Source organism: Periplaneta americana, chromosome 4 (assembly GCF_040183065.1).
Source record: "Periplaneta americana isolate PAMFEO1 chromosome 4, P.americana_PAMFEO1_priV1, whole genome shotgun sequence".
Lineage (NCBI taxonomy): Eukaryota > Metazoa > Arthropoda > Insecta > Blattodea > Blattidae > Periplaneta > Periplaneta americana.
Window position 1 is genome coordinate 172357794 of NC_091120.1, and position 15526 is coordinate 172373319.

Here is a 15526-nt window from a genome sequence, read left to right on the forward strand (position 1 = left end):
CTCCCTTAATTTCTACTCCTTTCCTTCCCTTCCCTTTTCTTACTCCCTTAATTTCTACTCCTTTCCTTTCCTTTCCTTTCCTTTCCTTTCCTTTCCTTTCCTTTCCTTTCCTTTCCTTTCCTTTCCTTTCCTTTCCTTTCCTTTCCTTTCCTTTCCTTTCCTTTTCTTACTGCCTTAATTTCTACTCCTTTCCTTTCCTTTTCTTACTCCATTAATTTCTACTCCTTTCCTTTATATTCCTTCACTATTCATTTCCTTTCTATCCCTTTCCTTTGATCTCCACTCCTTTCTTTTATAATTCTCTTCTTTATATTCCACTCATTTCCTTTCTATTTCTTACTTTTAATTTCTACTGATTTCCTTATTTCCTCTTTATTTTACCTCACTTCATTTTCTTTACTTCATCTTTTATTTTCTATTTCTGTACTTTCACTCCCTTCATTTTTATTTCGTCCTTTCTCTTGTTCTTCCCTTTACTACTTTTTACTTCATTTCCGTATCCTTTTTCTCATTTTATTATTTTATTCCTTTCTTTTCTCTTCTATTATTTTCCTTTTAATTTATTTTTGTTTCCCTCTGCGGTCTTTCCTCTACTATACTTTTCTTTCGCTCTTCTTTCCTTTCCTAAAATTTTGGTGACTATGTGAAAATTCTCACAACTTTCCAAATGCCGGTAATGCTAGGAACATGTTTCTGTTCACCTCACTCGAACATTAGAGATTACTACAGTCTATCAGAACTTGCAGAAAGATTGTCCATGAAATAGGAAAAGAGAGCGAGAAAATGGTCGGAAATTTTTTGCCTCTTATTGAGGAACAAGGTCGTCCTATATCCCTTAAAATCGCATTGTAGGGAGACGCTAGGTTTATATTCTTTCCTAAATTCGTACGAAGAACTTCTATTTTTCTTAAAATTCATTATTTCCATGAATTGAACTTCGATCCTTCATATTTTTTCCAAAATTCATACGGAGAGCTTCTGTTGTTCTTAAAATCCATTTTTTCCATCAATTGAACCTCAATCCTCAAATCCAATGCCGAAAATAATACAAGTACTAGACTGTTGAAAGCGGTCATACTTAAAAATATAACCTTTCCTAAAAGAATATCTAGAGTAAATGAATCTGAACACTGACATTTCAGGATTTTTTTTCAGCTCTCTAATTTTCATTTCTTCTCTTTTTATTTTAAGATTTGTACTTTGATTTTTCGAACTTATTAATTTTTTTGTTTTTCAACTTCAGAGCATGCTAAGAATGGAGGGGAAACACAGAAGGATGACCCTAACGAGGATTGGTGTGCAGTGTGCATGGATGGAGGAGAATTGGTGTGCTGCGATAAATGCCCGAAAGTGTTTCATTCTTACTGCCATATTCCAAACCTCAAAGCCATTCCAGAGTAAGTATTACCGGTTTTGCACCATTCAATAAAAGTTCATTATGCTTTCATGAGCATTTATACAGAATGTTTGAGAGAGTTTCATTCAAATTTCGGAAATGTACACAGGGCTTCAGGTATAACAACTTTTGAACACAATCCATGTCCACCATATTCAACTGCTATGCTATAGACTACTCATAAGCACTGCCACATCTGAACCACTTTGTAAAAGAGATGATGTGTCTATAGTGCTAAAATAATTACACATTGCTCCTCCCAATTTGTTCTTATTTATAAATTCATGTGATGAAAGCTACCTACCATGATGGTAGCTCTGCTTTACGGGAATAACACCATCTATCTGTCTGGTGTTTGGCAGAAAACCCAAAGTATAGGGTTAATCCCGCAAGGGGGAATTAAAAAAGCTTGGTAGATTATTAAATACCTACATCATGTCTCATTGACAAGAATAAGGGACGTAGAAAATTTCCTTTGTATCATCAAAAATTCATTTCTGGCATTTCTAACCCGCGAATTTTATAAAGAAAACATAATCATAAACTAATTTCAATGCATATTCGCCAATTTTAAAACAAATTTGAGGTTTTGAGTATGAAGCTTTTTGTATTTCTGTGACAGTTAAGTGTGTGTTTACATGTACCTATTCCCCACAGTGTAACACTGTATACACAGTCTTTTGAAGAATGATGGAATTTAACATTCATATACATTTCGAGCTATTTTTTTTTGTAAGTTTATGTGCACTGAAATGACACACAATGAGATTGTATAAAACAGTAGCAAGACCTGTACAGTGTTATGGAAATGATACGAGGAAGGATCAAAAGGTAATGCACAACAACTTTTTGTGGCAACGCATTTAATAGATAAACAAAATGAAATAATGCAGAAAAAAGTTACAAGTCTTACCTATTTTTCAACCAAATCTCTCCACATATTTCCCCCATTGTGACACCAGATTCAGTACATCTCGTTCATAAAACTCAGTATAACCACATGCACACGACTGATTTCACTTCTTCATCCGAACCAAAGTGTTGACCTCCTAGGAATTTTTTTTTCATTGATCCAAGAGGTGAAACTCAGATGGTGCGAGGTCTGGGCTGTAGGGTGCATGACTACTACCTCATTGCCTCGTGACATTGGGTGGTGTTGCAGCAGTCACTGGTCGGCTGGAACATGCTTTGTCGCTAAGATTTACTCGGCCCTCTTCGAAGAACCTGCACCACCTGGAGATTTTGCTATGGTCTAGACCAGCGTTTCTCAAACTATGGTCTGCAGTCCATCTGTGGTCCTTGAGGTCTGCCCTTGTGGTCCTTCGAAAAAGACAGAAGAAAAAATAAAATTCAAACGAACTGTGTATCACATTATAGCTGAAAATCTCAGAGTTTGTAAATGACACATGGCAATCACCTTTCAATTTTTCTCCCAGTACTGACATTTTATGAAATTTATTTACCCTACCCGTCTATCACCTTCCCACTACTCTCAGCAACAAAAGAGGGATTTAAAGCACTATGAACGTGGTATTCTCGCCATCTTTTCCCTGCATATCTGGCGCTGTGCCTGTAACCCAGCTAGGGACCACCCGAATTCATAACAGGACCAAAGTACTGAACCTTTTCATGTATTTATGACTTTCTTAATAGTTTTGCTGACACTCAGTCTGCACATTCAAATGGTCACGTACTGTATGTCATACACCAATAATAGAACATGCAAAATTGCATCTTTACTTGTTGAAAATCGGGCATGTTTCTGCATTAATTTTTTTTTATTTCTGTTTTTGCAAATGACGATATAAGAAATTTTCTTCTATTAACATTAACTTAATTAGTTAATACTAATATAAAATTAATTGAATTAAATTAATTTTAATTAATTATTTCTTTGCTTTCAAAGGGAACAAGAGTAAGGTGGTCCATGGAACTGTTCTGATTTAAAAAAGTGGTCCCCACTTTAGAAAAGTTTGAGAAACGCTGGTCTAGACAATCAGCACCATACACCTCCAACATTTCCCTGTGGATTTCACTCGGACTTTTTTGTTTCTCTCAGAAGAAACGAACTATACCTCGCTGCTCTTCACAAGTAGACATTGCTAGAACACGTTCTATCTTTTCTCAGTAGTTACAGCTCGTTCTGCCAGGATGACACCTAATCAAGCCGTTACTGTCTGTAACACAAGATTCAAACTAACTATCTGCCAACTTTGAACGTCCTAACCAAAATAGTATACTGTAAAGAAATTGTTGTGTGTTGCTTTCCAATCCTCCCTAGTGCATAGACAATAAGAAATAAATACATATATTGAATGACAGCAAATGAAATTAAATTTACGAAAGCAACGGCAGGATACACTCAATGGATCATTAAAGAAATGAAAAGGTCATGCAGAAACTTCAGTTACAACCATTCATACATTTTATAAAATAATGATTGACTCCACTGGAAAAATAATGTCCAATGTATGAATCCACATGGAATACGAAAAGTTATGCTTTATTTCTGTTCACATGGGAAGAGATTCTTGGTCCATCCAAAGAAGTGGTGGACTAAAAATTCAGAATCGAGATGGTGATATTCATTGGACTCTATGCTTGGATGGATGGATGCATGGATTGATGTTAACGACGATGACTTGTGTACTAATAGATCATTGTATGAACTCAAGGAAAATTTATAAATTACTTCCTCAGATGTTTATGAAAAGAAAATAACTAAGAATTCAATTGTTCTTACAGTTTGTGTACCTGATTGTTGTTATTATCTGTAGATAACGTAAACAGTCAATAAGTAGGATATGCAAATCTAGTCTTTCAGGTGAAGCTCCCTGTAAAGCAGATTTGAATAATTTCAAGGGAAAAATTGTTCCGGGGCCGGGTATCGATTCCAGGACCTCTGGTTGAACGTACCAGCGCTCTACCACTGAGCTACCCGGGAACTCCGACACCGTCTCAACTTTTCCCTTTATATCCACACAACTCGCGTGGGCTGACGAAACGCCAGAGACCCACAATGAGTGCACACAATCTCTGTGTGACTTGGAATTGTGGTTTTCTGTTAACGTACACAGTAACGTATATATTATGCAAATCTAGTCTTTCAGGTGAAGCTCCCTGTAAAGCAGATTTGAATAATTTCAAGGGAAAAATTGTTCCGGGGCCGGGTATCGATCCCGGGACCTCTGGTTGAACGTACCAGTGCTCTACCACTGAGCTACCCGGGAACTCCACCCGACATCGTTTCAACTTTTCCCTTTATATCCACACAACTCGCGTGGGCTGACGAAATGCCAGAGACCCACAACGATTATTATTCAAATCTGCTTTACAGGGAGCTTCACCTGTAAGACTAGATTTGCATAATATATAATGTGTACGTTAACAGAAAACCACAATTCCAAGTCACACAGAGAATGTATGCACTCGTTGTGGGTCTCTGGCGTTTCGTCAGCCCACGCGAGTTGTGTGGATATAAAGGGAAAAGTTGAGACGGTGTCGGGTGGAGTTCCCGGATAGCTCAGTGGTAGAGCGCTGGTACGTTCAACCAGAGGTCCCGGGATCGATACCCGGCCCCGGAACAATTTTTCCCTTGAAATTAATAAGTAGGATAGTTTTAGTGACTAAATTATTTTGTTTAGTCCAAAAATTGTTCCTTCTTTATTGAAGAATTTTTTCTAAAACTTCTAAATAAGTCTACTCAAAACTTTTTCGGGTTTCTAATATAAAAGTATGTGTTGGCAACTATGCATGCACATCTTTTTTAATGTAATAACTAGAGGATGGAAAAATGTGCGGTACCACACGATACAGGTTAGTTTGGTCTGAAGTATATATGACATCACAGGTACAAGCGCAATAACATAAATGCACTATGAAAGGGCGACAGTACAAGTAGGAACCAACAAATGACCTTCAGTGTCAACTTCTAGTCGAAAGGGAAAGAAAGCCAGGTATTTAAATTATTATTTATTGCCTTTGTGCAGGTGGTAGTGTTGTATAAAAGTAATTTAAAATATTTAAGTCGAAAGATGTGGAATTAAACAGTCTAAGAAATAAACACGGAAGAGAAATTTTGATTCTGCAAGGAGAACATTTTTTCTGTGTCTTGCGAAAATGTGAAATTAAAATACATAGGAAATATTACATAGAGCGGCATTGTAACAGTAAGAAACATACCAAAAACGTACAAAGGTCTTCGATATCAAATAATGAAAAACATACACGATCTGAATTTAATGTGGATTTATGTAATATAATGATTTCTGCAAATATTCCGTTCAAGAAACTTAATAATCCACATTTTAGAGGTGAAAAGGTGAAAGAAAAATTCCACAAATTCTGCAAAAAAAAATACCGGTTATACAGTTATTTGTAACATTTTGAGTGGAGGCAAAAACAACATACTACGACGCTTTTTTCATTTGCACCTCTAACATCTTGTGACATGGAAAGAAGCTTTTCGATGTTGAAAAACTGTTTGAATGAGAGGCAACGAACTTTCTCTTTCGATAATTTACGAATATATATTATGGTTCAGTGTAATGCATCCTTTAATCGTCCAGGCAGTGGCAGTTAACATTCGAGATAAGATTTTAAATCATCATAACTATATTACAACTTCATTCCAGTATTTATAGATTGATCGAATGGAGTGATGAGGTTCTCATTACCAGACTGTACTCTCTTGCCGCTGTTTATGTGAGTGAATGACAGCAGTATAGTCCGTTGATACTGAACTTAAGGCATAACGTACATCTTTCTGCCCTTTAGTAATAACAATAATAATAATAATAATAATAATAATAATAATCCTGTGTGCTGAAGTTCACAGAAGGCCAAGGACTACCAACCAATTGCTGGGCTCTTGCCCACATACTTCAGGAGAGGTGAATGATGTGTGGTTAACAGGATGATCCCTAATAGTCATTATAACTGGAAATGAGATGTGGTGTATGTAAATAATAATAAAACATATACGTCAAAATATACACAGTTATTTCAATGATTCACTGTTACAGATTCTGCAAAGTGGGTTAAATGTAGCAATGTGTAGCGATCTATATTGTCTCTAGTTGAATCTGTTGATGGGTTCCTGTTCTAAATTCGATTTTTTTACAGCCCTGAACATGACCTCGATTTTTTTAGAAATCTCTTGAATGACTCTGTATGCAATGCGATTTGTAAAGTGAAACAATAGGAAGGCATTATGGTGAATGCTTGTGATCTTTTTTTAAATTTGCACCTTGTGGTTTTTGGAACTTTTCTTTGCTTCTTTTAGCCATATTTAAGGAAAGTGGCATTGAATGTCTTTCTGTGGATTCAGTCCACTCCGAACTTCACAACAAAGAGATTTTTGGCAGATTCTATGAGATATGTGTACTGATCAGATATGATGCAGAATTTCTTTCAGTATTTTGGTTTTCCCCTGCTGCCATTTTATTACAACAGTGTTCCATTGTTGCCAGATTATCATTTTACTGACTCTGAATAGTGTGTGATTTAAAACACATGTTAAATAAAACAACAGTAAAGCAAATGGTTTCTCCCATTGCTTGCAAATTAAATTTTGCAAAATATTGGCTCATAATTGCTCAGCAATTCGTTCATTTGCCTTTCTGTTTCGTTAAGTTAATTATCTCAGTGTCCTAAATTTTGTTCGTGGTTATTATAATTATCTTTCTTATTAAATAAAAACGCACATATATTTCGGAATATGTATGATAATAACTTTCTTGTGTTAAATTTTAACGTACCTTGTTGACTTGTTTCGACCTATTTTCGATCATCTTCAGAACTGGTCGTTGTTGGTCTTGGTGCCTCTTGTTTCCTGTGTGGGTGCGTTTTGTAGTGTAGAGTCAAAGAGTGTGTGTGTTTTGAAATTGAGTTGTGTGTTGAGAATATCGTTGGAGTGTGTTTTCGTGTGTCTGTATATTTCATATTGTTCTAGTGTGTTGAGTTTCTGGCTTTTTGGTTGGATGTGCAGTATTTCCATGTCTGTGTTGATGTCTCTGTAGGTGTGGTTGGCATTTGTGATGTGATCTGCATATGTGGAGGTGTTTTGTAATTTTGTTATGGCTGTGATGTGTTCTTTGTAACGTGTTTGAAATGATCTACCTGTCTATCCTATGTAGAAGTTGTTGCAGGTGTTACATTTGAGTTTGTATACGCCTGTGTGGTTGTATGTGTTTGTGTTGTTTGTGTGTTGAGATGTTTTTGTAGAGTGTTATTTGTTCTGTATGCGAAGTTGTAGTTTAATTTCTTGAATGAGGTTGCAATTTTATGTGTGTTTTTGTTTTCGTATGTTAGTGTGATGTATTTTTTGTGTTCTTGTCTTTGTGTTGTATTCTTCTGTTTTTTGTTTTTTTGTTTTGTCTTACGTATTATGGTGTCTATTATGTTGGGGTTGTATCCGTTTTCTTGTGCTATGTATTTGATTGTGTTTAGCTCTTCGTTGTAATCTTGTTGGTTCATTGGTATGTTGAGTAGTCTGTGTACTATTGTTCGGAATGCAGCTTGTTTGTGCTGTGAGGGGTGGTTGGATGTGTTGTGTATGTGTGTTGTTGTTGTTGTGGGTTTTCTGTATACTTTGAATGTGTGTTTGTTGTCTACTTTTGTTATTGTGATGTCTAGGAAAATTTATGGATTTGTTGTTTTCAGTTTCTAATGTGTAGTGTAGCTTTGGGTGTATGTTGTTTATGTGTTGATGTAGGTTTTGGATCTGTCTTTTGTTTCCTTTGTATAGTATTAGTATGTCATCTACGTATCTGTGCCAATATATGATGTTGTCTGCGTGTTTGTTGTTTTTGTTTAGTATGTATGTCTGTTCTATGTGGTGTAAGAATATTTCTGCTAGTATGCTGGAAATGGGTGATCCCATGGGTAGGCTTTCGGTTTGTGTGTAATATTTGTTATTGTATGTGAAGTAGTTTTGTTTTGTGATGATGTCTGTGGTGTGGATGACTTTGATGCTACACTACGAACGCACCCACACAGGAAACAAGAGGCGCCAAGACCAACAACGACCAGTTCCGAAAATGACCGAAAATAGGTCGAAACATGTCAACAAGGTACGTTAAAATTTAACACAAGAAAGTTATTATCATACATATTCCGAAGTGATACAGTGTTAAAAGTTGTGTAATCAAGATGTAGAATCATATATGTTTGTGTAACATTTTACCGTAAATTTTGTTCATTACTTGAAATACTGATTATCTAAACCAGTAGATTTCCTATTTCTGAATAATAAATATCTTTGGCGAAGTAAGATTGTGAATCATTAATGGAGTATTAAGTATATGGAATGTGTTTCTTACATAAATGGAATACTTCAAAGCATGGCTGTTGTTTCATGCTGCTGTATTGGTGTATATAAATATTTTTAGTACTGTGGATTTGACTCACAAGAGAGCTACTAATGTCATGTTGAAACTTCATTTCAAACTGCTCACATAGATCTTCACCTTATAGACAACACGCCGGGTATTTCAGACCACCCGTATCAGCTTTTTTTCTCGAAAACTATATGATGCTGGTTGTTCATAAAAAAATTTTGATAACCAAAACCTATGTAAAGAATCGATTGGTGGGAGTACCATTTCCCATAGCTAACCGGAAGTAGGTCAACTTCGAAATTTCAAATGGGAACATCGGTCATTGACTCACGAATGTTAGGAGGAGATCAAAACATTGTTTTGCACAAGGTGGCTGACATTTTGAACACTTAATATGAAGAGTGTACATACATAAACATCATACAACATTTCTCAGAAAATACAGCTTTTGTTGCTTTGTGAGTAAACAATAAAAGTTAGGAAAAAAAGTTTCAGTAAAAGTAGTTTCCAATGGCACCTTTAATGACCCATGTTCTTATTCGAAATACAGAAGTTGACCACAGGTACGCCTACTTCTGGTTTGTTAGAGGAAATGGTACTGCCACCAATCGATTCTTTACATAGGTTTTGGTTATTAAAATTTTTTTATGAACAACCAGTATCATATAGTTTTCGAGAAAAAAAGTTGATACGGGTGGTCTGAAACACCTGGTATATATATATATATATATATACTGATTGCAAAGGTGTGAAAACTTACTTTCAGTGTCATTGGTGTATATGTGGAGAGATTAGTTATCATCAGGGTTGGGACTTGACCCTTAAAAATAAGTTTTCTACATGACTTGTAAAATATGCTTAATTAACGTAATAAATGTAAAATACATAAAGGACCTCTAACAATCTTTAATCTTTCAGCATATGACTTTGCACTTTAAAAAAATTTATTGTATTGATGAAACAAAAGTAATAATACAATGAAACCCTGATAATACACACCCATCTGTTAAGCTATACCGCATTATACACTCTTTTCGTCTGGTCCCTTGACATCCCTATATAAAACCACATAAAATCCACCGCTTAATATGCTCATCATGACCGTTTAATACACTCATCTACTGAAAATTCGAAAATATTGTACTTTGAATGATACTGAGAAAATTTTCCTGGACTTCTACATTTACCGCTAGCACCCGCAGATTCAAGAATTTGTAGGAGTCTTTATTTGATGAATACAATAGAATTGAATGCGACCCTTGAGTACCTGCAAGACTACTGTATTCAGAGCCTGTCCTTCTTTTGTTGACAGTTCTAAATCACATTGTCAGTAATGACTAGACGAAGAGGAAGTGGAAACGGTAGACATTCCAAATTCTTTACGCAATGAAGCCCTTGCCGCGGTGTCTGTGATTCGTAGATTCATTAATGTTTCTAGTAGTCAATTTGCTGATGTCACTTCCGATTTAAATTGCTTGGAAAATACAATTATTCATAGTACTGGATTAAGAGCAAGACGGAAAATAATTTTTTACTTTTTTAATAAAGGGGCACTTCAATTGATAAGACAGTATATTTGTTCTGACATTTTCTGCAAAGAAAGAAAATAAAATAGCCTTTTATCCTGCATATTTACATTATTTCATCCTTAAATTTCTTCAACAAATGTTTATGCTGATTCATACCTTTGTGTTAAAATTTAAAAAATCAAAAAATGATCCCTCCGCTAATATGCTATTTTTATGCGGTCCCTTGAAGAACGTTTTACAGAGATTTCACTGTATATTTGAGAAGTTTTCTCTAATTTGCCTTTTAACTGTTCATTTTACGAACCAGTTTTGAAAAGTGATATTCATTCATTCACTCATTCATAGTATTCTGCCCTTAAGACGGTCTTTCACTGCAAACCCAGCATTCTCCAATCTTTCTCACTTTCTGCCTTCCTTTTAGTCTCCACATATGATCCATACATCTTAATGTTGTCTATCATCTGAGATCTTCTTCTACCCCGAACTCTTCTCCCATTCACCATTCCTTCCAGCGTATCCTTCAGTAGGCAGTTTCTTTTCAGCCAGTGACCCAACCAATTCCTTTTTCTCTTCCAGATCAGTTTCAGCATCATTCTTTCTTCACCCACTCTTTCCAATACAGCTTCATTTCTTATTCTGTCTGTTCACTTCTGGCCTTGCAGTGTTCTTCTGAGTTTTAAAACAGAAAGTTGGTTTCGTTTGTGAAAAAGATTCCTTATATTGTTTCGTGGAATGCTACCTTTGAGCGTGATTTTTCTGAAAATAAAGGACTTAGGATCTACTGCAAGAATCTCTTGAGGCCGAGAGATGAGTATACAGACATGGACAAATTATTAACAAAATTGACGATTTTTATGATAATAATTCTGTTTACAAAATTTGACTTTTCAATTTAGACTACAGTTGACAATTTTGCATATTTCTATCATTATAGTATACAGAAATATTCATAAATGTCAACTGTAGTTTAAACTGAAGAGCCAAATTTTGTAAAAATATATAATACAAATCTTCAGTTTTGCTAATAATTTGTAAATATGCAAAAATATCAAATGTAGTCCAAATTGAAGAGTCAAATTTTCTAAAAATATACAATACAAATCTTCAATTTTGCTAATAATTTGGAAATACGCAAAAACGTCAACTGTAGTCTGAATTGAAGAATCATATTTTGTAAAAATATATAATAAAAATCTTCAATTTTGCTAATAATTTGTCCACGTCTGTATATTGCTATTTCAAACATTAGAGGAATTGAAAAGGGCTCCATTAATAAAAAATATAGTTCATGCTGTAAGGAATGTCCATGTATTTGTATGTTCAGAATATAAAAGAGAATAGAAAACATTGAAGTAACAAAGTGCTAAAAATGTAATGAAGAAAAAGGCTGTTTTGGTGATAAAAACTTAGAATAAAAGAAAAGAGGTGTAGTGAAAGAAGCCCGACAAGCTTTGATAGTTATAAAAGAGGAAATCATATTTCTACAGCAATAAAGATGTTGTGATGTGTTATTTTTTTTAATAAATTAAATTGAATGGAACTTAAAAATGTTTGACAATCTAATGATCACTTAAATGTGCGTCTATTTTTAATATTAAATTGAAAAATACAGTTAAAAAATTATTTAATAGAATGAGACTTTATTTTCAACTTCGTTTTATAAACTGTAACATCAAAGAAAGAATGACTATGTGTCTGGAAAACAGGGAAATGTCAGGAAATTTTAAAAGTAGATTTGGTTGGATGCCATGTTCAACACCATGTGCATACATGCACTTCTTGTGGCTATTTAGTTAGCCAGTGGCATATGACAGGAGTTTGTTAACAGAAGTATTTGATAAGGATGTTCAATGAAGACAGATGACCATTTGAAGGAAAACATTTCGCAATTAAAATTTTGTACATACATCTCTCTGAATTTCGCCACAAAAATTAATTATTTTGCCCCAAATATGTACGTACGATTTTTCCATTTCAAATTTTGAGTACTGACACTACACCACTGGTCATGTCTAAATTTTTTGTGACGTTTGTTTTTCTCTGCAAACAATTACAGTTCCTTTTTGCGTAATTTTCCACTGTCTCTAGGAGCACTTAACCCGCCAGTGAATGGGTCATGAAAAGTTACGTAACTGCACATTTTAGGTATCTCAGATCCATTTTATAAATATGAAAAAAGTATATTTATTTGAAATTGATATGTTAAGTTTATTGCTGTCTGTTTTAGCTTATCTTAATACACTGAGAATTATATTCCCATTTTAATACATTAAAACTATGCTAGATGAATGTTTTCGGCATTAAAATGCCATGAGGTTAGAATGCGATACTATTTTGTTTCTTAAAGACTTAGAGTTCCATTGTAAAATTTTTAAAGTGTCTATATCTTTTTCGTTAATGTTGCCTTTTCGTTTTAATTCCCGGTCTTTAAATGTACTACCCAATGATACATGGAATTTATTGTTTTTAGCCTCATTTTTTATATTACAGAGAATGGATTTTGCTTCTGCATTGGACTGACACCATACTTCAATCCTTTTGGTATTATATTTGCCTCTTTGCCTCATTATATGGTTCTTTTCAATATTAAATTTGGCTCTGATTGACTGGACGGTGTGACTTTTGGTGTTCCAAATATGTACTTTAGTATGATTCTTGCCATCTCTCAGTGCACAGAATACGATATGATCAAAATATGAACACTTAACATCAGTGAAATACAAGAATTTTACATATATCAGTTATTAAATAATAATAAATTGAAAGTATATATAATTAATGTTAAAAATAATATTTGATATTACAACATGGTGCGTGATGCATTAAAACAAGTATTGTATGTTGTAATCTTTATCGTGAGATGATACAAGGTCTTGCTTGAATGGCATTTACTTGTTATGTGGTTCAGTTAAGATGGATTGTGAAGTGTAGCATTGAAGGCCTGATATTGTTTTTGTTACATGAGGCGACTGATGTCGATCGTGTGGGTAGAGCAGCTCAAACAAGATGGCAATAAACTTAACATATCAATTTCATTATTCAGCTTATCGGCTCCTACAAACATGACTTAAATTTTTAAAAATTAAATATTTATTTGAGTCATACAGTTAACATAAAAAATTGGTGAATTTCACAAATTTCAGAATAGTATAACACATAACAATCGAGTCATATATATTCTTTTTTTACCAATACAGCATAAATTTTCAGACATGAATTTATAATGAAACTTAAAACGCAAACTATGATTAATACAAACTATTAAACATCATATTTTCGCTGTTGTCACATGAAAACACAAGTTACACAACTTACATATTGTAATAATATTGACAGTAATATTAACTAAATAATACCTGAAATATAATAGTACATTATGCAACGAGCCTATAATGATAGTAATTAAGAAGCGAGTATGGAGTAATTAAGAAGCGAGTATGGATGTTTATGAAACGAGCGCAAGTGAGTTTCATAATTTTCATACGAGCTTCTTAATTACCATTATAGGTGAGTTTCATACGACTTTTTATGCTCGACCATATTTCTAACTTGAAATTATTCAGATGTATACATTTTATTTGTATCTGACAAGATCAGAAGTGACCTTGTTCTAGGTCGTGAATTGTGAGATGTGTGCAGACGCGAAAGTATTGATTTTTTTCGAGGAACAATAATGTCATTGACCTTGTGTAATCCCGTTAAACTTGGTATAACCTTGATTATTGAATTCGACATTGAAAAACGAGATGACAAATTGAATTTATTTGAATATTATTTACAATTAACGCTAATTATTATAGTAACAGAACATAACCTTCTGCGACAGTATTGGATTTCCAGCCTCTGTGACTTTTCGCTAATTCTCTTTCGATTGCATATCCGAGAATAATCGATACTTGCGGTTTTATAACGGTACAAAGCTGACTTGTTATTGGCTGAACACCTGTAAGCTGAGTTGTCATTGGCTGAAAACACCTGTAGGTGTACTTTAATGACTTGCATTAAAGGACTGCTACCAGGTGTATAATTACTACATTTCGGCATGGTCGAGCATAAAAAAATGATTGAGTTGAAAGAACTTACATGACTGCACGGGCTGGGTCTGTCAAACCCACACAGCACAATAATATCTCACAGACGACAAACTAAATGATCTTTGTTCCACGTGTGTCTGAAAAACTGAACATGTATCAACAGGAAGGTACTGAGCGTCACAAGTGATGAGCTTGTGCCAACTGTGGGAAATGAAACTGTGAGATCCTACCCGTGCATTGGCGGATTAAGGAATTATTGTTATCTTGTTGAAATTGTAATTGCATATAATATTATACTTTGTTGGCATCTGAAATTCATTCAAATATAAAGGATTTTTTAAATTCAGTTCTCTTTTCAATTTACAAGTGCTAATTGAACATTACAATGCTATATTTATGTACTGAAGTTGCTGTTATTATTGATAACGCAAATCTTCCATATTATATTTTTCCATAAACTATGTGTCATAAGTAGTTAATTTCGGTATGCTTGTGTTAATAAGGATGTGTTTCCGTAACACATTTCTTTATTATTTGTTTAATTATAGGCATGTTTTTAACGCATGCAAATTGTGAAGTTATTTTTTTTTTATGAAATTGTAGCATGAATTATAGCTGTTGAATATATTGAAGTATATTTATTCTTACATTTTCTTTAGTACTCAATAAAAGAATTGTATTCCAATGGATACCATCCCATTGTGGAATTCTGGGAAACGAGAATGCGGCTGCTTTAGCAAAGAAGGGCAGCACTGCTACTTACAGACCTGTTACTAAATCTACGTATTACTCTGTGAAGAGATTTATTAAATCTACATACTTAGACTTCAACCAACAAAATTTGATAACTCAATCCCAAGGGAAAAAATGGAACTCTCTGCATCAAAATCCACAGTTAATTCCCGATTTACCACGAAAATCGTCTGTAGCTGCATTTAGATTGGCAACAGGCCATGATTGTTTGGCCAAACACCTGCATAGAATTGGAATATATCAGTCCCCTAACTGCCCATTGTGCAACTCAAACCAAGAAATGGATTCGGAACACCTCAAAATCTGTGCTTCAGTGGCTGGTCATGATAATATCTTTGAAAAATATCGGAGTGCAAGAGGTCAAATGACTTTATTGTCAAACACCTGGCATTAGAAAACAACAACATTTTCTTTTGTAATGATAGTTGCTAGTATTCATTCTATGAAAAATTAATCTTGAAGTTACTTTCAGGA

At 34.3% G+C, this 15526-nt stretch overlaps 1 protein-coding gene across 2 annotated transcripts in view; it reads left to right on the plus strand.

Moving 5' to 3' along the window:
* Positions 1-15526, plus strand: part of LOC138698435 (E3 ubiquitin-protein ligase TRIM33-like) — a 185656-nt gene that overhangs the window by 158652 nt on the left and 11478 nt on the right. For both annotated transcript variants that reach the window (XM_069824342.1, XM_069824343.1), the window contains exon 11: positions 1244-1397. In XM_069824342.1, the coding sequence (XP_069680443.1) occupies positions 1244-1397 (154 nt within the window). The remainder of the gene's footprint in view (positions 1-1243; positions 1398-15526) is intronic.